Source organism: Heterodontus francisci, chromosome 41 (assembly GCF_036365525.1).
Source record: "Heterodontus francisci isolate sHetFra1 chromosome 41, sHetFra1.hap1, whole genome shotgun sequence".
In the NCBI taxonomy this organism is placed as follows: Eukaryota; Metazoa; Chordata; class Chondrichthyes; order Heterodontiformes; family Heterodontidae; genus Heterodontus; species Heterodontus francisci.
The window spans coordinates 13,112,172-13,137,184 of NC_090411.1; the positions used below are offsets into that span (position 1 = coordinate 13,112,172).

The following is a 25,013-nucleotide window of genomic DNA, read 5'->3' on the forward strand; positions in this document are numbered from 1 at the left end:
AGAGAGACTGGGGTTAGGGGGGACAGAGAGAGAGAGAGAGAGAGAGAGAGAGAGAGACTGGGGTTGGGGGAGAGAGAGAGAGAGAGAGAGAGAGAGAGACTGGGGTTGGGGGGAGAGAGAGAGAGAGAGAGAGAGAGAGAGAGAGAGACTGGGGTTGGGGGGGGGGAAGAGAGAGAGAGAGACTGGGGTTGGGGGGGGGGGGGGAAGAGAGAGAGAGAGAGAGAGAGAGAGACTGGGGTTGGGGGGGTGAGAGAGTGAGACTGGGGTTGGGGGGGGAGAGAGAGAGAGAGAGAGAGAGACTGGGGTTGGGGGGGGGAGAGAGAGAGAGACTGGGGTTGGGGAGAGAGAGAGAGAGAGAGAGAGAGAGAGAGAGAGACTGAGACTGGGGTTGGGGGAGAAAGAGAGAGCGAGGGGGAGACTGGGGTTGGGGGGGGAGAGAGAGAGAGTGAGACTGGGGTTAGGGGGGAGAGAGAGAGAGAGAGAGAGAGAGAGAGAGAGAGACTGGGGTTGGGGGAGAGAGAGAGAGAGAGACTGGGGTTGGGCGGGGAGAGAGAGAGAGAGAGAGAGAGAGAGAGAGAGAGAGAGAGACGGGTTGGGAGAGAGAGAGAGAGAGAGAGAGAGAGAGAGAGACTGGGGTTAGGGGGGACAGAGAGAGAGAGAGAGAGAGACTGGGGTTGGGGGAGAGAGAGAGAGAGAGAGAGAGAGACGGGTTGGGAGAGAGAGAGAGAGAGAGAGAGAGAGAGAGAGACTGGGGCCCCTTGAGGGATTGGGCCTGGGGGAACGTGAGGTCCGCGGCTTGTGAGTAATAGATATTATAGTAACAGGCCGTTCAGTAACAGCCCAGGTTACAGAGCCTGGCTTATATATGCTGAGACAGGACTCTGTAAAGGAGCCAGGGTTACATACCCCAAGACCGGACCCGGTAACGGAGCCTGGGTTACGTACCCCGAGACCGGTCTCTGTAATGAAGACAAAAACTGAAAATGCTGGAAATATGCAGCAGGTCAGGCAGCATCTGTGGAGAGAGATACAGAGCTGACATTTCAGGTCGGTGAAATGTAGCCTGGTTAGGTATTCTGAGATGTGGCCATCGTATCTCCTACTCTGTACCTGTGTGCAGAGCTACATCTTTTCCAAAGGATGTGTTGTGTGCACTCTCATCCCATGTAAGACAAAGACCAGAGAAATACATTGGAAAAAAATCTGATTTGAAGGTGACAAGAATGGAACTCGCAGCGGGCGGGGGCAGAGAGGTGGGAAATAAACAGGGAAAGTTTACTGACGAACAGAAATAGAGCAGCACTGGGAAATATTTAAACTGATCAGTAAATTCTCCGAGAAATATATCCCACTAAAAAGCAGGAACAATCTATCCAATAATGACATACCATGGATGAGTAAAGAAATAAGGGAAAAATTGATTTAAAAAAAAGTAAATGTCATGCACTTAAATGGGTAGACAACAAAGGAGAGGATGACAAAAGGAATATAAAAACAGTAATCATCAGGATAGGGATAGAGCCCCTAAAAGATGCACACAATAAACCCACAGGAAATGACAGTGAAATGACATAAATATTAAATAATTACTTTGCCTCGGTATTTGCCAGGAGACTAACATGGTGGACATGAGATAAGAGGAAGAGATGATAAAAGGTATAAAGATATTTAAGATAGAAATGGTGGGGTGAGATGCTGAATTTAGCAAAAGTAAAACCACTGGCCCAGATGGATTTATATCGGTGCATATTAAAAGAAGTTAAGGAAGTGATAGAGGCACTATTACATAAATATAAAAATTCATCAGAACAGGAAATACTGCCAGAGGACAGCTAATGTGATTCCTATATTTAACAGGGGAGATGGAACAAGTCTGGGGAACTATAGACCCGTTAGCTTAACGTCGGTGGTGGGAAAGATAATGGAATATTTACTCAAAGGTGTAATAGAAAAAACATCTGGAAACTGAAAATATAAGAAGTAGTCAGCACAGATTTCAAAAGGGAAGATCATGCTAGACCAGCCTTATTGAATTCTTTGAAGTAACAGAAAGGGTAGACAATAGTAATGCGTTGACGTAATAAATTTGGATTTCCAAATAGTCTTCAATAAAGTGTCACATAGTAGACTCATGTCTAAGATCAGAACATGTGAAGGCAGGGGACAAGTAGCAGAATGAATAGCAAGCTGGTACAAACTAGAAAATAGAGTAGGGGTTAAAGGTAGTTATTCAGACTGGTGTAGGGTGGGAAGTGTTGTTCCACAGTGATCGGTGCTGGGACCACTGTTGTTCAGCATTTACATAAACAATTTGAACTTGGGAAAAGTATAATTTCAAAATTTGCAATGATACCAAATTGGGGGTGTAGTTAATACTGAGAAGGACTGCGACAAAATACAGAAAGACAGTAAACTTGCTGAATAGACGTATAGTTGGCAAATGAACTGTAATATAGATAAGTGAGAGGTGGTGCATTTTGGTTGGAAGAATAAGGAGGCCATGCAACTGTTGGAAAATAAGTGCCTAACAAGTCACTAAAAGCAGAGATGCAGGTTAATAGGGCCATAAAAAAGCAAACAGAGCACAAGGGTTTATTTCTAGAGGGATAGAAATGGAAAGCAAAGAAGTTATGTTAAACTTGCATTGAACTTTGGTTAGACCTCATTTGGAGTACTGTGAACAATTCTGGTCTTCATATAATGATTGAGGCACTGGAGAAGGTGCAGTTCATTTTTAAGCTAGAATAATACAGAACTGAGGGGTTATAGCTATCAAAGACTGAACAGACTGGGGTTTTCTCCAGAAAATAAAAGATCTCTATCAAGTCATTGCTCAGCCTTTAAGATTATGAAAGGGTTTGATAGGGTAGAAGTAGAGATGTTTCCACTTGCAGAGGAAACCAGAAATCGGAACCATAAATATAAGATAGTCACTGTTGAATCCAATAAGGAATTCAGGAGTAATATCTTTTTCCAGAGAGAGGTTAGAATGTGGAACTCGCTACCATAGGCAGCAGTTGAGGTGAATGGAATTAGATGCTTACAGAGGGAAGCTAGATAAGCCCACAAGGGAGAAAGGAAGGGAAGAATATGTTGGTGGGGTCAGATGAAGAAAGATGGGAGGAGACCTGTTGGGCCAAATGGCCTGTTTCTTTGCTGTAAATACTGCATAATATTATGCCTATCTCCTTTCTCTGCTCCAAGTCACTCTGAGTTATGGTTTGCACCTTGCAGAGGTTTGATCTTCATCAGACCTCCCTCCTTCTCTCCCCTGCGCAGGACATCTCTGGAAATCCACCCTGTGCTCCTCCATGCCCCTTTCTGTCCTTTGGCTGTGTCCTCCCTCTGTGCATCACTCCACTTTGGCTGATGGTCTCCTTTCTACCTTTCCAGGTAACGGAGTCCAATGAGGAGCCATGCCTCTTTTTGGAAATGTCTTTAGTCCGAAGAAAACTCCACCCAGAAAGTCGGCTTCTCTCTCCAGCTTACACACGGTATGTCGGGTATGGGGAAATGGACACAGCTTCGCAACACCCAGCTGCTGAGAAATGTCACCAGTGTATTTTCGCTCAGTTAGACATTACTGTTTCCCCCCTCCCCCCATCCGCAGTATGTACATCATACCTGGGTCAATCCATCTCTAATTGAAAGGAGCCTCCTCCACCTCCAGCTGCACAGCATGAAGGTGGTAGAGAGACCAGATTGTTGCACAAGCACTTAAACTGTCCGAGTCACTGACTGCACACTATGGTGGAAGGGTGGAGGGATGCCCATGTAGGGATGGGGCAGAGGGCTGTCATTGCCTGTCTGAGAGTGTAGCCTGGGACAAGTTGATTGATGCGCTTTGTGTAAAGCGGGACTGTCTGTGTTGCTGTGTACAGTGAGTGCTGTAATATTTATGAGCCTGTGTCTGTTACAGCTGGACCGTGTGACCCGTGAGGCTGAGCTAGGGTTGGATCATGGTGCTCCTGTGATGAATATTGGAGGACAGAGTCTGAAGTTTGACAACGGCCAGTGGGTGTCAGGTTTGTAGGACTTGTTTTTAAACGTTAGTAAGATATATTCCGGTGATGTCAGAGTGCACATGCTGTCCCTCCTCCCATCCCTTGTGTCCTGAGCCCAGACTAGTTTTATTTAGGCAGTCCAGTCAGTGTCTGGGAGATTCTGCAATGTCTTGCATCCTTTCTGATAATATGTCCCTCACTTCAGGTGTTGTCATTGGCTCAGTGGTCACACACTCATCGTGGGTTCAAGTCCCACTCCAGAGACTCAGTATATAATCTAGAGTTGATACTCCAGCACAGTATTGGCATTTGATAAGGTGTCACATCAAAGGTTATTGCGGAAAATAAAAGCACATGGTGTGGGTGGTGGTGGTGGTGGGGGAAACATATTGACATGGATAGAAGCTTGGCTCGCCAACAGGAAACAGAATAGGCATGAGTGGGTCACTTTCTGGTTGGCAAGATATAATGAATGGTGTGCCAGAGATCCGTGCTGGGGCCTCAAACTTTTACAATTTCTATAAATGGCTTGGATGAAGGGACCTATGGTTGCTAAGTCTGCTGATGAGACAAAGATAGGTAGGAAAGTAAGTTGTGAAGAGGACGTAAGGAGGCTACAAAGGGATATAGATAGGTTGAGAAAGAGGGCAAATATATAGCAAATGGAATATAAGTTGGAAAAATGTGAAATTTTGGCAGGAAGAATAAAAAAGAAGCATATTATTTAAATGGTGAGAGATTGCAGAGCTCTGAGATGCAGAGGGATCTGGGTGTCCTAGTGGATTAATCACAAAAGGTTAGTATCCAGGTACAGCACGTAATAAGGAAAGCTAATAGAATGTTATCATTTATTGCGAGGAAAATTGAATACAAGAGTAGGGAGGTTATGCTTCAGTTATTGGGCATTGGTGAGACCACATCTGGAGTACTGTGTACGGTACTGGTCTCCTTATTTAAGGAAGGATATAAATGTGTTGGAAGAAGTTCAGCAAAGGTTTACGAGACTAATACCTGGAATGGGTGGGTTGTATTATGAGGAAAGGTTGGACAGGCTAGGCTTGTATCCATTGGAATTTAGAAGAGTAAGAGGCAACTTGATTGAAACATAAAAGATCCTGAGGGGTCTTGAGAGGATGGATGTGGAAAGAATGTTTCTTCTTGTTGGAGAATCTAGAACTAAGGCAGAGGTAGATAGATGCTTGATAAGCAAGGGGGTGAAAGGTTATTGGGGGTAGGCGGGAATGTGGAGTTGAGGTTACAATCAGATCAGCCATGATCTTGTTGAATGGCGGAGCAGGCTTGAGGGGCCGAGTGGCCTACTCCTGCTCCTAATTTGTATGTATGTTTGTATGTACTGAACAAGTGCTGCACTGTTGGAGGTGCTGTCTTTTCAATGACATGTTAAATCAAGATCCATTTACCCTCTCAGGTGAATGTAAAAGATCACATGGCACTCTTTTGTAAAAATAAAGCAGTGGAGTTCTCCTGCAATATTTATGTCTCAACCATTATAACAATTTTTATGGTATATATGCTTATCTTTTCCCTCTTTTTCTCTCTCTTTCTCTCTCCTTCCCTACCACACTCTTTAGAATCACAATGGTAAAGCCATTTGATCCATCGTGCTTGTGCCGGCTTTTTGATGGAATTATCCAATTAGACCCACTCTCCTTTTTCCCCAATAACCCAGTCATTTTTTTTTCTCTTCAAGAATTTGTCCAATTCTCTTTTGGACATTACTAATGACTTGGCTTCCGTTCCCCCTTTCAGGAAGCACATTCCAGATCAGTGTAAAATAATTTTCCTGAAATTGCTTCTGGTTCTTTTGCTTTAAATCTGTGCTCTCTGGTTACTGACCCTTCTGTTATTGGAAAGAGTTTCTCCTTATTTACTCTATCAGAACCATTCATGATTTTGAACACCTATCAAATCTCTTCTTAACCCTCTCTGCTCTAAGGGGAACAACCCTAGCTTCTCCACATAACTGAAGTCCCTCGTTCCTGGAACCACTCTTGGGGATCTCTTCTGCACCTCTTCCTAAAGTGTGATGCTCAGAATTGAGTGCGATACTCCAACTGAGATCTAACCAATCATTTATAAAGGTTTAGTTTAACTTTCTTGCTTTTGCACTCTGTTCCTCCATTAATAAAGCCAAGGATCCCATATGCTGCTTTAAACAGCCTTCTCAACCTGTCCTCCCACCTTTCAAGATTTGTTTCTGCATCGCTTTCTCCCCCTTATCTCCTCTATCAGCTTTCTCTCCCTATCACTCTTGTTAGACTAGGATATTAAGGGTTACAGAACCAAGGTAGATAGATGGAGTTACTATACAGATCACCTATGATCTAATTGAATAGTGGAACAGACTGAAGGGGCTGAATGGCCTGTTCCTATGATGAAATGGGCACATGGCAGATGAAATTTAACACAAGGGAGTATGGTGATGCATTTTGGATATAAATGAAATGATACAATTTTAAAGTGGATCCAGGAACAGAGACTCCTAGGGTTTATGTACACAAAACTAAGAGGGTGGCAAGACAATTAGATAAGCCTATGGGGAAAGAGCAGGGGAGTGGGACTGACTGGATAGGTGTCGAGTCTGTGGGCAATGGTAGTTTTACTGTGCTGTAGAGTCTGTGGGTGACGGTTTTACTGTGTTGTAGAGTCTGTGGGTGACGGTCGTTTCACTGTGTTGTAGAGTCTGTGGGTGACGGTCGTTTTACTGTGTTGTAGAGTCTGTGGGTGACGGTCGTTTTACTGTGCTGTAGAGTCTGTGGGTGACGGTCGTTTTACTGTGCTGTAGATTCTGTGGGTGACGGTCGTTTTACTGTGTTGTAGAGTCTGTGGGTGACGGTCGTTTTACTGTGTTGTAGAGTCTGTGGGTGACGGTCGTTTTACTGTGCTGTAGATTCTGTGGGTGACGGTCGTTTACTGTGTTGTAGAGTCTGTGGGTGACGGTCGTTTTACTGTGTTGTAGAGTCTGTGGGTGACGGTCGTTTTACTGTGTTGTAGAGTCTGTGGGTGACGGTCGTTTTACTGTGTTGTAGAGTCTGTGGGTGACGGTGGCACAAACAAGGAGGTTCAGCGCCTACGGAAACGTAACCAGCAGTTGGAGGAGGAGAATAACCTTCTGCGGCTGAAAATTGACATTCTTTTGGACATGGTGAGTACTACCCAACACACATAGTCACCGTGGTGGGAGCAGGGCAAAGCTTGGGAAAGAGGTAATGGAAGGAATGTCTGGCAAGTGTTTGGGGAATGTTGTGGGCATGGGTAGGGTTGGTGAGGTACTGGGGAGCGTTGGGGGTAATGAGGACTGTTTGGAAGAATGCTGAGTGATAAATAATTTTCTTGCAGCTGTCTGAAACAACGGCTGAATCACACCTGATGGAGAAGGAGCTGGAGGAGCTGAAAACCCACAACCGCAAGAAGAAGTGAGAGATTGTGCAATATAACTGGCAGATGCAGCGAAAGAAGTGCATCGCTAGGGGAGGGGGCAGAGGAAGAGCAGCTCAGCAACAGTAGGAAAGGGTTGAAGCGTGCACAATGGATCTGTTTGGAGACACATAGACTCTTAACACATCATATCTCCAGTCAGAAGGTGGGACCTGTCACCCAGTGGGCAGACTCCACATGTTCATCCTGGGTGGGTGTGAGAGACTTTCTGGAAAAATCAGTAACATTGATGAGCTTGACTGTCACAGTTTCACAAAGCTTTCTTTGTATGCAGTCAATAATGTCCAATGAATGTACGAAGTGATGTGCTTCAGGCACAGTGTACCCCTCACACCCGTAGCTCAACCTTTCAATTGACAGTCAACTGTTCATCAGCTGTTTCAAACTTCTGAAGCCAACTCCGTTGAAAAGAATGGACTGATTAGCAGGACTCCATACATAGAAACCTTTGGTGTTTAATATGGACTGTCCCCGTAGGACTGAGGAACTCCTCATTTTGCACTTCTAGTGACTGCGCAGGAACGTTGTTCATTACCATTGGCCAGTACTTCCAATATAATGGGTCTTTTCCCAAATCCCAGTTGTAACTGTACAGTAACTCAGCCCTGTATGTTTCTCTTCCCTTCCCCTAAAAGGTTTGTTACAATTTTTTTTTACCTCTGAAGTGATGAAGCTATTTATTTTATTTTTGTATCTATTATTTTCATTAAATTCCTACACCTGGCTTTTAAAACCTTTGTCAGTCCCAGTCAAGCCCTTTCCTTTCATCCTACAACTGTTGGAGTTTGTGTGCACATGACAGAGGCTAAACCCTCTATATCTGAATGGTGCCTTGACACTGGGAATGGATGGGGCTGTTGGTCTTAGCTCAGAGCAGCAGCAAAGTGTTGAGGTGGCAGTTGGTGTTCCTTTGCTCCTCTGTTCGGGTGAACCATCTCCAAAGCTGTACACATTCATGTTTTTAGTTTCCTCAATGAGTTTCCACAATACTTGGAAACTATATAGAGCAAAAAGTGCAGAGCAAGTTATCCATCAGTTTCTGCCCTTTTGTAGACCCGGTCTGTAGAGGATGCTAACTGCTGGGATTTCTTGATTTATGAGCCAGTAAAGATGGTTCTAAGGCAATGTGTCCATGAACTAAAATGTTTTTTAAAGTTTTGCTTTTGTGTGATTGTACCTGTCTCTTCCAGTTTGTAATTAAAACACCAACCGATTTCAAAGCCACCCTCCGTGTCTCTTATTAACTAGCGATCGATACTTCTGCATCTGATTGAAGGGAGTGACCGTAGACAGTGGAGCTTTTTGGTACGAAACAATATATGCTGGCATCAGAGTTCAATAGATTATGAATTCTGCACTTTGAGTTGTTGTATATCCTGATTTCTGTGGTGACTCAGCATGGGGAAAGGTGATGAGTTGGTTTTGAAGTTGAGCGACTGGTTATGTTGGTAAATGTGGCAGCAACATCCAGCAAACAGGCCGAAGATGAACGGGCAGTTTGCGGTGGTTTTGGTTCAGGATTGAATGTTGGCCAAGAGAACTTGTCAATCTTCCAATAGTGACATGGCATCTCTCTTATCAACAATCAAACCAGGCCTCAGTTCAAATTCAGATTCTGGAGTGGGGCTTGACTCAGACCAGTGTGTTACCAATTCAGTGAATAGGAATGGTGTATCAAGATGGTATCCAACAGGACTGATGATGTGGAATTATAGAAATATACAGCACAATGGGAGGCCATTCAGCCCACTGTTCTTTTGCCGGTTCTTTGAGCGAGCTATCCAATTAGTCCCACTTCCCTCTCTTTCCCCAAAGCCCTGCAAATTTTTCCGTTTCAAGAATAAATCGAAGGGAATAGACTGGGTTCTGTTAGTGGGAATAGTGTATTAATCTAAACCGATTAAATAATGCGCTGACCGGTGTTAGTGATAATGGTGCATCAGCACAGTGTTTAATGGGATTATTCTCAGCTGTTACTGAGAATAATATATTACTGTTCAACTAAACAAATAGTGGGAGAAGGAGGAGGCTCCATGAACATTATTGTCCTCAGTGATAGCGGAGCTCAGCACGTGAATGCAAAAGACAAAGCTGAACGGTTTGCAACCATCCTTAACCAGAAATGCCAAGTGGATGATCCATCTTGGTGCCCTCCTGACGTCCCCACCATCACATTCAGCCAACTTAATTCACTTCAAGTGATATAAAGAAACTGTTGAGTGCACTGGATACAGCAAAACTATGGGCCCCGACAGCATCCCGGCTGTAGTACTGAAGACTTGTGCTCCAGAAGTAGCTGCGCTTCTAGCCAGGATGTTCCAGTACAGCTACAACACTGGCATTGACCTGACAATGTGGAAAATTACTCAAGTATGTCCTGTCCACAAAAATGCAGAATAAGTCCAGTCTGGCCAAGAATAGTGATGGGCAGGTGACATCAACAGTGCTTTCAAGGGCACCTACCAGTAATCTCTCACCAAAGCTCAGTTTGGGTTCTGCCTGAAACACTCGGCTCCACAGCTCACTACAACCTTGGTCCAAACATGGACAAAAGAGATGAGTTGAGAGCGATTGTTGTTTACATCAAGGCAGCATTTGACTAAGTGAGGCATCAAGGAGCCCTAGTAAAATTTAAGTCACTGGGAATCAGGGAAAATGCTCCACTAGCTGAAGTTGTACCTAGGACAAAGGAAGATGGTTGTGGTTGGAGGCCAATCATTCTCAGCCCCAGGACATTGCTGCAGGAATTCCTCAGAGCCAACCATCTTCAGCTGCTTCATCACTTACCTTTCCCTCTGTTGTAAGGTCAGAAGTGGAGATGCTCACCGATAATTACCATGTTCAGCTTCATTTGCAACTCCTCAGGTAATGAAGCAGTCTGTGCCTGCATGCAGCAAGATCTCGACAACGTTCAGGCTTAAGCTGTTAAGTGGAAAATATAAGTTGCGTCAAATAAATGCCAGACAATGACCATCTTCAGCAAGAGAGAGTCTAACCACCTTCCCTTGACATTCAGTTATCATTGCTGAATCTCTCACCATTAACATTCTGGGGTTCACCATTGACCAGAAATTTAGCTGGACCAGCTACCAAAGTACTGTAGCTACAAAAGCATGTACTCTGCTGGGCTGGGTACTCTGCAGCTCGTGACTCCCCAAAGGCTTTCCATCATCTACAAGGTACAAGTCAGGAATGTGATGACATGCTGTCCACTTGCCTGGATGAGTACAGTTCCAACAGCACTTGAGAAGCTCAACACCCAGGACAAAGCAGCCTGCTTGGCTGGTACCCTATCCACCACCTAAAACATTCACTCCTTTCACCATTGCCACACAGTGGCAGCAGTGTGTACCATCTACAAGATGCACTGCAGCAACTCACCAAGGCTTCTTCGACAGCACCTTCCAAACCCGTGACCTCCACCACCTAGAAGGACAAGGGCAGCAGGCGCAAGGGAACACTACCTGAAAGTTTCCCTCCAAATCACAGACCATCCTGACTTGGAAATATATTGCTGTTCCTTCACTGTTGCTGGGTTAAAATCCTGGAACTCCCTCCCTAGCAGCACTGTGTGTACCTATACCACATGGACTAGTGGTTCAAGAAGGCCTTCTCATGGGCAATTGGGGATGGGCAATAAATGCTGACCTTGACAGCTACACCAATATCCCATGAATGAAAAACAATACAAAAGTGCATTGGGATTAGATTGAATGGAGTTATTGGTGACAGTATTAGCATTTTGTTTAATGGGATTAAACTGGGTTTCAGTGATAATGGCAGATTAGTGCAGAGTTTAATGGGATTAGTGGGATTAGACTGAGGGGTGTTGGTAAGAACTACTGAATTAATTTCCTCAATTCAATTTGTGCCTGATTTTTACAATAACTTGTGCAGGTATCTGAGCTCTTGTGTGTTGTGAATGTAGGAGATTAGAAAACCAGTTTAGGAGCTGAACTTAATGGGTAGAATTCCCATTATTACTTCTCAGACATATGTTAGAATAGGGAAGGCAAATCAAAATGTCAGGAAGAAGATCCACTTTGAGCATTGGCACCAGTTCTGGGACAGGTGGGAGCTATTCCACAAGGATGGGCTCCACCTTAACAGGGAGGACGCTAAAAACTTGGCAAATTGAGTAAATAGGGAAGTGGCAAGGTAAGAAGAGAGATATGGAGTAGTTATAAATGGGAAAAAGACTGAAGTAAACATGAGGATAGTTTAGACAAAAAATAGGATCAGGAATAGTATTTGGGGGGGTGGGGTGGAGGCTTCAAATGTGTATTGCATTGTGCAGAATGTGGGAAATAAGCTAGGAACTGAAAACATTTGTTTTACAGGAAAGACTAAATTTAATAGCATTATTAGAAACCAGCTGCAAACTGAACAAGAATGGAAACTAAACATATCGGGATATATTTAGGAGGTAGAGAGAGAAAAGATAAGAAAGGAGACTGAGAGCGATACTGGTTGAAGGGGACCCAGGTTATAGAGAGGGTGATGCAGACAAGGAAGGAACAGATTGAGTCAATATGGTTGGAGCTCACAGATTTAAAAAAAGGTTTGTTTCATTACTTGGGGTGTATCACAGAGCTCCAGACTGTGGGAAGGAAATGGAAGAGGAAATCTATAGTCTGATTAGAGAGATGAAATAACAAAATTATTGTTCTGCGAGATTTCAATTATCCGCTTATCGATTGGGACAGAGGAGGAGTAAATGGAGAAAAGGGAATGAAATTCCAAAACTGTGTACAGGACAGCTCCTCTGAGGAGGAGGTTAGTCAGCTTATAAAGGTAGTGTTGCTAGATCTGGTTATGGTTAATGAAATAGATCAAGTAACTGGGAAAAAAAGACTTGCATTTATATAGCACCTTTCATGACATCCTAAAGCACTTTGCAATCAATGAAGTACTTTTGAAGTGCAGTCATTGTTGATATGTAGGAAATGCAGCAGCCAATTTGCACACACAAAGGTCCCACATACAGCAATGTGGTAATGACCAGATATTCTGTTTTAGTGATGTTGATTGAGTGATAAAAATTTGCTGGCACACTGAGGATCACTCCTCTTGCTCTTCTTTGAAATAGTGCCATTGGATCTTTTACATCCACGTGAGAGGGCAGCCAGGACCTCGCTTTAGCATCTCCTCTGCCAGTGCAGCATTCCCTTAGTACTGCACTGGAGTGTCAAGCTAGACTTTGTGCTGAAGCCCTGGAGTGGGACATGAACCTGTAGCCTTCTGACTTAGAGGCGAGAATGCTGTCAACCGAGCTAAACTGGGGTGAGCTCCTTGGGAGCAGCGACCACAATTTGAGATTTAAGATCCAACTAGAAAGGGAAACCTTAGTGCAAAAACTAGAGAACGAGATTTGATGAGGGCAGAATGTAGAGATTATGAGTGAGCTAGTCGAGGTGAGGTCAGAGGAGAAATTGGTACACAGGGCTGTAAGAAGTGCATTTATACAGTGACGTTCATGACCTTAAGCCATCCCAAAGTGCTTTATGGCCATGTTTTGCGGTGTAGTCATTGTAGTAACGTAGGAAACTCAGCAACCAATTTGTGCACAGCAAGCTCCCACAAACAGTAATATGGTAACGACCAGATAATCTATTTAGTGGTGTTAATTGAGGGATAAATTTTGGCCGAGACAATGAAACAATGGGATTTTTTTTAAAAAAGAGATCGCAAAGGTACAGAATAAGGATATTCCATTAAGCAAGGAAACTGAGTAGCTTTAGGATACCATGGATAAACAGAATAGAAACCATTAAAAGTGAAGCTCTGTGAGAACAATAGGGATCATCATGAAGCAGAATACGAGAGGAAAGGAAGTTAAGAGCAGGATGAGGAAAGCTCAGTGAGTATGAGATACAAGAAGACAAGAACAAAAGACAGTAAGGGGAATAAGAAAAGTGATAGGCAGAGAAATCAATGGCCAGAATCAAACAGGGCCACATTGAAAAATAGTGGGAAGGGGATAAGTAATGTTAAAAAGACAAGCCTTAAGGCTTTGTGCCTTAGTGCACAGAGCATTCGCAATAAATTAGATGAATTAATCGCGCAAATAGATGTAAACGGGTATGATATAGTCGGGATTACGGAGACATGACTGCACAGTGACCAGGGATGGGAAATGAACATCCAGGGATATTCAATATTTAGGAAGGACATACAAAAAGAAAAAGGCGGTGGAGTTGCATTGCTGGTTAAAGAGGAAATTAACGCAATAGTGAGGAAAGATATTAGCTCTGCCGATGTGGAATCTGTATGGGTAGAGCTAGAAACACTAAGGGTCAAAAAACGTTAGCGGGGGTTGTATATAGACCCCCAAACTGTAGTGGTGATGTTGGGAATGACATTAAACAGGAAATTAGAGATGCTTGCGACAAAGGAATATCTGTAATTATGGTTTAATTTAATCTGCATATAGATTGGGCAAATCAAATTAGTCACAATACCATAGAGGAGGAACTCTTGGTGTATAAATGGGATGGTTTTCTGGATCAATACATTGAGGAACCAACTAGAGAATAGGCCATCCTAGACTGGGTATTGTGTAATGAGAGAGGAATAATTGACAATCTAGTGGTGCGAGACCCGTTGGGGATGAGCGACCATAATATGATAGAATTCTTCATCAAGATCGAGAGTGACGTAGTTGATTCTGAGACTAGGATCCTGAATCTTAGTAAAGGAAACTACAAAGGTATGAGGCGCGAGTTGGCTATGACGGATTGGGAAACGTTACTTAAAAGGATGACAGTGGATAGGCAATGGCAAAATTTAAAGAGCGCATGGATGAACTGCAACAATTGTTTATCCCTGTCTGGCGCAAAAGTAAAACGGGGAAGGTAGCCAAACCGTGGCTTACAAGGGAAATTAGAGATAGCATTAGATCCAAGGAAGAGGCTATAAATCTGACAGAAAAAACAATAGGCCTGAGGATTGGGAGCAGTTTAGAATTCAGCAAAGGAGGACCTAGGGATTGATTAAGAAGAGGAAAATAGATTATGAGAGCAAGCTTGCAGGGAACATAAAAACTGACTGTAAAAATTTTGAAAGGTATGTGAAGAGAAAAAGATTGGTGAAGACAAATGTAGGTCCCTTACAGTCAGAAACAGGGAAATTTATCATGGGGAACAAAGAAATGGCTGACCAACTAAATGCATACTTTGGTTCTGTCTTCACAAATATCATACCAGAAATGTTGGGGAACACAGGACTTAGTGAGAGAGGAACTGAAGGAAATCAGCATTAGTAGAGAAATGGTATTGGGGAAATTGAAGGCCGATAAATCCCCAGGGCCTGATGGTATGCATCCCAGAGTAATTAAGGAAGTGGCCCTAGAAATAGTGGATGCATTGGTGGTCATCTTCCAAGATTCTATAGACTCTGGAACAGTTCCTACAGATTGGAGGGTGGCTAATGTAATCCCGCTATTTAAAACGGGAGGTAGAGAGAAAGCAGTGAATAATAGACCAGTCAGCCTGACGTCGGTAGTGGGGAAAATTCGAGAGTCCATTATCAAAGATTTTACAGCAGAGCACTTGGAGAACAGTGGTAGAATTAGGCAGAGTCAGCATGGATTTACGAAAGGGAAATCATGCTTGACAAATCTACTAGAATTCTTCAAGGATGTAACTAGTAGAGTTGATGAGGGGGAGCCAGTGGATGTGGTTTATTTGGACTTTCAGAAGGCTTTCGACAAAGTCCCACATAAGCGATTAGCGTGTAAAATTAAAGCACATAGGATTGGGGATAGTATATTGCGATGGATAGAAAATTGGTTGGCGGACATGAAACAAAGAGTAGGGATAAATGGGTCTTTTTCTGAATGGCAGGGAGTGACTAGTGGGATAACGCAGGGATCGGTGCTCGGACCGATGAGGGAACTAAATGTAATATCTCCAAATTTGCAGATGACACAAAACTGGGTGGGAGAGTGAGTTGTGAGGAGGATGCAGAGAGGCTTCAGGGTGATTTGAACAAGTTGAGTGAGTGGGCTAATGCATGGCAGATGCAGTATAATGTGGATAAATATGAGGTTATCCAGTTTAGTATCAAAAAAAGGAAGGCAGATTATTATCTGAACAGCTATAAACTGAGAGAGGGGAATATGCATTGAGACCTGGGTGTTCTCGTACACCAGTCGCGGAAGGTAAGCATGCAGGTGCAACAGACGGTAAAATAGGCAAATGGTATGTTGGCCTTCATAGCGAGAGGATTCGAGTACAGGAGCAGGGATGTCTTGCTGCAATTATACAGGGCCTTAGTGAGGCCACACCTGGATTATTGTGTGCAGTTTTGGTCTCCTTATCTGAGGAAGGATGTTCTTGCTATAGAGGGAGTGCAGCGAAGGTTTATCAGACTGATTCCTGGGATGGCGGGACTGACGTATGAGGAGAGATTGAGTCAGTTAGGATTATATTCACTGGAGTTCAGAAAAGTGAGGGGGATCTCATAGAAACCTATAAAATTCTAACAGGACTTGACAGGGTAGATGCAGGAAGGATGTTCTCAATGGTGGGGGAGTCCAGAACCAGGGGTCATAGTCTAAGGATATGGGGTAAACCTTTCAGGACTGAGATGAGGAGAAATTTCTTCACCCAGAGAGTGGTGAGCCTGTGGAATTCGCTACCACAGAAAGCAGTTGAGGCCAAAACATTGTCTGTTTTCAAGAAGGAGTTAGATATAGCTCTTGGGGCAAAAGGGATCAAAGGGTATGGGGCGAAAGCGGGAACAGGTTACTGAGTTGGATGAATGGCGGAGCAGGCTCGAAGGGCCGAATGGCCTACTGCCGCTCCTATTTTCTATGTTTCTATGAGAGGGAAAAAAAATCAGAAATCTGTAAAAAGAACAGTGAGTAAAAAGAGAATGGTTAGAATTTGAGTTGGACCCCTGAGGGGAGAAGCTTGTCAATTCGTTGATGATATTTAATGTGTGCTTTACATTGATCTCAACTAAAGAGAGGAGATGAATCCTGAAGTGTTTTCAGAGTGAGATGAACAATACTGTGCTGGATAAAAGGAAATCTTTAGATAAGTTAGTCAAGCTAAATCAGGGCCTGATGGGATACATTCTTGGATCCTGAGGGCAGATATTACTCAGACTGAGTCTGGAGGTGAGCTGGAGACTGGGGAGGGGCCATTGGACCCTTCGTTAGAACTGGTGCTGGTTTTGCTGCAGGGTAATTGACATGAAACGTTAACTCTGTTTCTCTCTCCACAGATGCTGCCAGATCTGCTGAGTATTTCCAGCACTTTCTGTTTTTATTTCAGATTTGCGGCATTTGCAGTATTTTAATCTCGAAATGGAGTGGATATAGTCTATTTAGGAGAGCCTTTGAATAGTCATCTTCCATGTGGTACCTGAAAGTGTATGGAATCGGGGTATAATGGCAAACGGGATTATAAATTGGTTTGAAGGGGAGTATAGGTTGAGGGCAGTTCCTCAGAAGGATTGAAGATAGGTAGTGGTGTCCACTAGTTCTGTGATGTATATGGTGAGCAGAGGTGGTCCCAGAAATAACCTGGCTCTCAGGCTGTGGAGAGTGCTGTGGAATACTAAAATAGGAGACATAGTTTATTCTTTATAGCCCCATCCCTTTGTTATTTCCTTTAATCTTCTAAAGTGGCAAATGGAGGTCAATATCAATAAGTATGAGGTGATACACTTTGCTAAAAGAAAAAGGCAGGACCTCGGGTTGATAAGGCTATAAAAAGAACTAATGGAATTTTACATTTTATCAGAAGAGTATTGGATATAAAAGCCAAGTCATAATGATGAGCCGACATAAAAACTTACTAAGACCTCAACAATAACAACTACTGTATTTATAAAATGCCTTTAATGTAATATAACATCCCAAGGCACTTCACAGGAGCATTATGAAGCAAAATTTGACACAGCCATATCAGGAGATAGTAGGTCAGATGACCAAACGGAGGTAAATTTTAAGGAGTATCTTAAAGGAGCAAAGAGATAGAGAGACTGAGAGGTTTCGGAAGGGAATATCAGAGCTTGGGGCCTTGGCCCCAAGATGGAGTGATTAAAATTGCAGGCACTTAAGAGAACAGAATTAAAGGAGCACAGATATCTCGGAGGGTGCTGAGGCTGGAGGAGATTATAGGAAATAGGGAGGGGAGAGGCCTCGGGGGGATCTTGGAAACAAAGATGGGAATTTTAAAATTGTGACATTGCTTAACCAGAAGCCAACATCGGTCAGAGAGGGAGTGATGGTTGAGCAGGACTAGATGCGAGTTAGGACATGGGCAACAGAGTTTTGGCTGACCTCAAGTTTACGGAGAGTCGAGTGTGGGAGGCCAGCCAGGAGTGTGTTGGAATAGTCAAATCTAGAGGTGTTATGAATGCTGGACTTTGTAACATGATTCAGTTTTTTAAAAACTGATTTTTAAAGCTTAAGATGGGGTCAGAGAAGTCAAGTGACCTTACATCAACTCTGCTTAAAGACAAGATGGAAATTCTTGGTTACCAGGGCAACAAAGATCCCAGATCAAAGATGTTTTTTGAAAAGCAGAAACAGCAGGTTTTGTTACGGCCACGTGGTGTAATGTGGGTGGTTCCCACTGTGCAACTCCCCACCTGACTGCAGCAAATGTATTTTTATGAGGGTTTAATCCCTTTGGTGTTTTATTTTTCAAATAGACAGTGACAGGTTTAAAAAAAAGTAGAAAATCAATTGTTTATTGATCAATAAACCTTATCCCGAAATTGTTGCAACCACATCCACTCACTCATTCGCTTGCGCGTGCACACACACACACACATAGAAGAGACAGAAAAAGAGGGGACATCTGGAGTACTGAGTACAGTACCGGTCTTTTTATTTAAGGAAGGATGTAAATGTGTTGGAGGCAATACAGAGAAGGTTTGCTCGACTAATACCTGGAATGGGCAGGCTATCTTATGAGGAAAGATTGGACAGGCTAGGCTTGTATCTGCTGGAATTTAGAAGAATAAGAGGCAACTTGATTGAAACAGATAAGATTCTGAGGGGTCTTGACAGGGTGGATGTGGAAAGGATGTTTCCCCTTGAGGGAGAATCTAGAACTAGGGGTCACTGTTTAAAAATAAGGGGTTGCCCATTTAAGACAGAGATGAGGAGAAATGTTTTCTCAGGGCCGTGAATCTTTGGAATTTTCTTCCTCAAAAGGTGGTGGAAGCAGAGTCTTTGAATATTTTTAAGGCAGAGGTAGATAGATTCTTGATAAGCAAGGGGGTGAAAGGTTATTGGGGGGTAGGTGGAAATGTGGAGTAATCAGTTCAGCATGAAATTATTGAATGGCAGAGCAGGCTCAAGGGGCCGAGTGGCCTACTCCTGCTCCTAGTTCGTATGTTCGTAGGGGGAGAAAAGGAAGGTGACTTTGAGTTGGCGGTGGGGAGGGGTGGAAACGTCACAATAAACCTGTTGAACTCTCTTGGAAATCAAGTTCTCGATGGCAGGCCTGAGATGATTGTAGATTTCTCTCTTGATTGAAGGTTCAGTAGAAGACGGTGGGACACTGCTGGTTCACTGCTATCTAATGTAGATGTAGGATTTTACAGCAGGCCCCTGCCGGCTGGCCTCCTGGCAGACAAGCTGTTAGATGTTGCTTCTCTCTCTCGTTAGGCTGTCTTTTTTTAAGGTAAAGCTGTGTTACTTCTCACCTCCTGGTAGGAGACGTTCTGCTTTCTTTCCCATGGTGATCGCACAATGGCCCAGGACGTGGCTACTTCACACCTACATTGGGCAGAAGACATTCAATTCTGGAATGTTTTTAGGATGGGGTGCAAGTGACACCTCTTAGCTTTGAAGATTTGTACTTTGTCTTTGATAGACAGTTTGAATACACAAAGGCCAGTCCCTTTCCTTAAGTGGCCATTTTGGACCATTGTTCACTTTTTAAAAAAAAGTTCATTGTTAAAAGACAAAGTCAGTTTTTCATAACCCTTCAGAGTTAGTCCACAGTTTGTATCATCGCACCTCCGGTGTGCGTGGTGGGATAACACCTGAAGAGCAATTGGATTCACCCTCCCAAACTTTCAGATCGTTAACAAGGAGTCAGTGATTCTGGGAATGCAAATGTGCATGGCAGCTGCTAACACCTAGAAACAATGGAAATCCCAGGTGGTGCAGCTGAAGCCAGACTTGTGGACTCTGCATATTGGAAAAGGACAATAGGCTATTGACTTTTGATTCCAGATAAATTTAACAGATTTTCTGAAGGCAGACAGGTTGGAAAGTAGACCAGCAGTGGCTGCCTCAGAGCAGGCTGTAAGGAATATGACGAGCAGCAGCAGCCTCAGGGGAGAGTGGGAACAACTGCTTTCAGAGAAGACTGATACAATGAAAGTCGAGGTGTGTAGAGAAATAAAAGACCCAACAGGATTTCCAGGAATCACCTTATTCACGGATGTCCAGGTTGAAAGTGCTCAAAGAGGGCATTGACTTTGAGAAAGGTCTGGGATATCCAGCCCATTGCAACTGGGAGGAGTTTGGGACTTTTAACTGCAAAGATTTTACCATCAAGGAGAACCGTGTAACATGTAAGTCTGGTGTGAGATTTTCAAGTGGTTTCAAAAGTAAATAAAATATTTTCTTTGTAATTTGGGGTATCAGCTACTTAGAAAGTACTAATTAGTTAATGAGATTTCTTTTAATTTAATTATAATAAGTCTTAAATCATGAAGTCCTCTTTTATAAATTGGTCTGCGGCTTCATAGGGCGCATTTTAATGTTAACGGTCTCACTGACATCGTAACAAGAGGTAACAAAGGTGTGTATGAGGGTTTCAGCAGCAAATGAGCTGAGGCAGGTACGGAGTCAGGCAGTGTTATAGAGGTGGACACAGGCACTCTTAGTGATGGCATGAATATGTGGTTGGAACCTCATCTCGGGGTCAAATATGACACCAAGATTGTGAACAGTCTGGTTCAGCCTCAGACAGCTGCCAGGGAGAGGGTTGAAGTTAGTGGCAAGGGAACAGAGTTTGTGATGGGGACCGAAAGCAACAGCTTCAGTCTTCCCAATATTTAATTGGAGGAAATTTCTTCTCATCCAGTACTGGATGCCGGACAAGCAGTTGGTTAGAGTACTGTGTGCAATATTGGGCAGTAAAGATATTGAAGTTTCAGAGATGGAGATTCACTAGGATACTTCCTGATGTGAGGAAATATTGGAACTCTTTCAATAGAACAACACAAATTATAGACAATGCAATAGAACAAAATGATGAAAGGATGAAATAGGGCAGATAGAAGCAGTCTAATATTTGAGGTATTAAGCATGAGGTCATAGATAAACGATTATATGTAAAATTTAAAACAGAGCAGGAGAAACCTCTGCACACACACACAGCTGTGAGGCTGTGGAAATCACTTCCAGGATTAATGGTTGAGCCAAAAACTATGATAACATTGAAGGAAAACGGGAGAAAGGGATATAGGAACAGAGCAGGTAAATGTGATTAGAGCTACGTTCATATGTGTGTGGAGCAAACACAACATGGACTGATTGGGCCTTTTTCCATGTTGTGACCTTTCTATATTTCTATGTACGCTAGTGGTTGGGGGAGGAAGTGGACAAGGCCATACATGTGGATAAGATGAACATCAGTGATGCTTTCTTGCCTCTTTATTTGCTCGTGTTCCTCACCTTCTAAGGGATAAAAAAAAACACGTCACAAGCTTCAACAAGTAATAATATTAACAGGAGAGGTACACAAACCACAGAGCTAGTCACACTGACCCAGTGATTGCAGGATACCTGTCTCTATTCCAGGAGCTATGTTTGTACAGGAACAAACTGGTGCTCGATTTGTTTTGTCCATGCTTCATTGAACATTGAACTTTTATTATAAATCCACTCGATATTGTCAGCACTTAGGGTTCACAACTCAGTTGGATTTCAGCTGAGGCAAATTCCTGATTACTTTTGTTCTTTGCTTAATGAACAAAGTAGCTACAGTTTAATATGTAGGTGATAATTTCAACTGCTAAATTGATGTGTTGTTCAGCTGTTTAAAAGCTCCCGGTTTAAGCTGCTCGGAGCTTCCACTGATAATTTGCTGCCTTTATGTGTTCAGCAATGTATATTTCGGTCAATGTTACAGCATGGAAAGCATATTAGATATGGAACCTTTTATAACTGAAAGCCAGAGCTTTACTGAGCACTTGAATAAGTGGTGAGCTGTGTATTGGAAGGAGAGGCTGAGCATAAAGTGCTGATGAGTGGAGTACATTGAACAATTGAGCAGTTCACTGACACTGGAGGCTGAGCAGACAAAAGCTGTTTAAAAAGCTCCCACATTGAAAAGGTTCTGGTTATTCACACATGGAGCACTTTCCTATATTTATAGTTTGAATTGAGGGCCAGTGCTTTGGGGGTCTCTGATGCACTCAAACAAAATTTGTCTTGCCCAAATCATCTGGACGACCTCGACATGTTTTTTTAAAAGGGGCGGCACAGTGGTTAGCACCGCAGCCTCACAGCTCCAGCGACCCAGGTTCAGTTCTGGGTACTGCCTGTGCGGAGTTCTCCCTGTGACCGCATGGGTTACTGCCGGGTGCTCTGGTTTCCACCCACAGCCAAAGACTTGCAGGTTGATAGGTAAATTGGCTATTGTAAATTGCCCCTAGTGAAGGTAGGTGGTAGGAGAATGGTGGGGGTGTGGTAGGGAATATGGGATTAATGTAGGATTAGTATAAATGGGTGGTTGTTGGTCGGCACAGACTCGGTGGGCTGAAGGGCCTGTTTCAGTGCTGTATCTCTCTCTCTCTCTCTCTCTAAAAGACTGTTCCTGTCCTTGGAGTGTGATGGGGACAGTGCAGAGGGAGCTTCACTCTGTATCTAAACCATTTTTTTCCTATTTTATAAGGTGGCCTTTATAACCCAGGCCGCTTTTATGTATTTTATGACGAGGGGGCCTTTATTTTCCAGGCCCCCTTGATATACATTTTAAAAACAGATAAATAAAACAAAACTCAAATCAAAATGCCATTCACGGCTTCGATGATGCACTCCAGCCCCTGCGGTGCCCACCGGTCACGGAAGGCCTCAAGCGTACCGGCGGACACTGCATGCTCCTTTGCCAGGGACACCCGGGCACGATCGTAACCTCGGAAGAGAGGCAGGCAATCAGGGAGGACGGCCTGCAACCTGGACCTGCGAATTGCCACTTTGGCCAGGTCCAGGAGCAGACCGATGAGGAAATCCTCCTCCCGGCCCACGCCCCTCAGCACCGGGTGCCCAAAGATCAGGAGCGTGGAACTGAAGTGCAGCCAGAACTTGAGGAGCAGCCCCTTCAAATACTCAAACAGGGGCTGCAACCTCGCGCATTCCATATATACATGGAATACAGAGTTGTCCAGGCTGCATTAATTACAGGCGGCCTGGGAGTCCGTGAACCTACTTAAAAGTCTATTGCACTGAGAGCTGGTGGAGGGCGGCAGTCAGCTCCGCCAACGTGAACGGAGCCTCCAATCCTTCGCCCTCCGGGCTGACCTTCGGCAGGTCCTCCCACAAAACTCGGCGCATATCCTCGCTGGACGGATCCGGAGAGAACAACGCACTATAATAGGTACGGACCAGGAGACCCATTCCCTCCGGATCCATGATGGAGGATCCGTCGTCGGCTAGCAGCTCGATGAGCTGCTGATGGACCCCTCGCCATTTTTCCAGCGAGTAGAAGAAGGGTGAGGCCCGGTCCAAATCTTCCAGGATCTGGATCCACGACCTCACGTACGCGCCTCGGGACCCTATGAGCTGCAGGTCCCTCAGCGCGCCCTTCTTCTCTTTGTACGCCTGCTACAGGGCCGGGTCCGCGACGGCATGACGGAGGCGGGACTCCAAGTCAAGCACCGCTCTCTCTAGGCGCACGATCTCGGCTTCCCGACTCTTGGTCGACCCCTTCACGTACTCCTGACAGAAGACATGGATGTGAGTCTTGCCCACATCCCACCATAGCCTCAAGGAGGGGAAGCCCCCTGCTTCCTGCTCCATTCGGCCCAGAATCGACGGAAGGAGTCCCGGAATCGCTCGTCCTCCAGCAGCCGGTTGTTAAAGTGCCAGTACGCGGACCCTGCCCGCGTGCGGAGCGGAGTGAACTCCGCCCACACCAGGTGGTGGTCCGAGCACAGCATCAGCCGCACGGAGGCCGCTGAGACGTACGCCTGCAAAAAGTAGAGGCGGTCGATTCGGGACCCTCCTGCTCCAGACCTCCACATGAAGGCGCTGGAGTCGGGATGGAGATTCCGACAGACGTCCACCAAGTTAAGGGAGCTGATCAGTCCCCTCAATCTCTCTACCGACGCTTGGCCGTGCTGGGGACCGGAGCGATCCCCCCCCCCCCGAGGATGATGCACTCGCTGCTATCGATGGAGCTCAAGAGACCGCACACTTCTTCAAAGAAGCGCGCTTGCAACGCGCCAGGCCTGGGCTCATACGCGTTCACAAAGTGGAGCAGCACACTACCCAGGTGAACGGCGAGGTGGAGCAAGTGGCCCGGCACTAGCTCCTTGACCCCCAAGATCTCTGACTGAAAAGTTAGGGCCAACATGATAGCTACCCCATTAGAAATAGGGGTGAGGTGACTCAGGTAGACTCCACCCTGCCACTCCAGTAACCAGGTGGCTTCGTCTTCGAAACGGTGCGGGTTACCTGCAGAAAGCTCACCGCATATCTCCCATCCCTGAGGACTGAGAGATTGTGAAATCTGCGGTGAGACCCCCTGCTGCCATTGATGTTGAGGCTGGCTATGGTTATCTTCATGTCAAAGGTACTTAAAAACTGTCATCAACACCTCACTTTGAGGAGGGAGTGGAAGTGCACCTGGCCTTCCACTCCTCCAGCAACCCATTGAGGAACACATTAAATTGGCGCCTCTCAACAAGTTTCGTGCCCGCGCCCTTCCCTGCTTTCATGAGGGCGGCACGGATGGACTGGATGATCAGCGCCAGATTCGACCAACGGCCGAGGACCAGCTGAACTTTATTACAGCAACCCCTACATGCCGCGAGGAAATCCCAGAGTTCGCTGTGGGGATGAGAGGAGACTCGGTGGGAGGCATGAGGGACTCCACCACCTCACTGGCGATGGAATCAAGATCGTCCTCCGTGCCCCACATCGAGTCCCCATCCTCCTCCGGGTCGTCACCGCCAGCGGCCAACACACCCACCACACACTGTGGGGCGGACGTCCCGGCCGCACCAGCTGGTCCTGCCTCCGTCACGATCCCACCCCCAGGTTCGATGATGGAGGAGTCCTCTCTAGGTTCTAGAACGGAACTGGAGCCTGTGGGCGCCAGCAGTTCAGGACCCCCCTCCACCTCCGTGCCCAGGCCAATGAGTGGTTCAGGGGAGATGGAAGTGCCCGACTCCGGAATTCCAGCCGGAGCCGAGACTGGAGGTGGAGAGAGGAGGCCATTTCCCGTCCTGTCAGTGCCCACAGGACCAGCAGACAGGGAATTACACAGATTGGCCTCTGGGTCAGGTACATCTTGGGCAGGAGCGTCAGGCTGTTGGGAGGGCGGCCCCTCACAGGTGTTGCCC

General features: G+C 45.0%; 2 protein-coding genes across 2 annotated transcripts in view; one reads left to right on the forward strand and one right to left on the reverse strand.

The window, feature by feature from the left end:
• LOC137353532 (extracellular serine/threonine protein kinase FAM20C-like) overlaps positions 1-3,418 on the reverse strand; it is a 58,365-nt gene extending 54,947 nt beyond the window's left edge. The window contains exons 1-2 of the mRNA XM_068019901.1: positions 3,386-3,418; positions 907-959 (exon numbers count right to left, since the gene is read on the reverse strand). Of these exons, the coding sequence (XP_067876002.1) occupies positions 907-959; positions 3,386-3,418 (86 nt within the window). The remainder of the gene's footprint in view (positions 1-906; positions 960-3,385) is intronic.
• On the forward strand, positions 738-8,688 carry cby1 (chibby 1, beta catenin antagonist). The gene is made up of 5 exons (XM_068019961.1): positions 738-1,047; positions 3,394-3,494; positions 3,920-4,025; positions 7,055-7,170; positions 7,365-8,688. The coding sequence occupies exons 2-5, from the start codon at positions 3,417-3,419 to the stop codon at positions 7,443-7,445; spliced, it is 381 nt and encodes a 126-aa protein (XP_067876062.1). The 5' UTR covers positions 738-1,047; positions 3,394-3,416; the 3' UTR covers positions 7,446-8,688.
• The last annotated feature ends 16,325 nt before the right edge of the window (positions 8,689-25,013 follow it).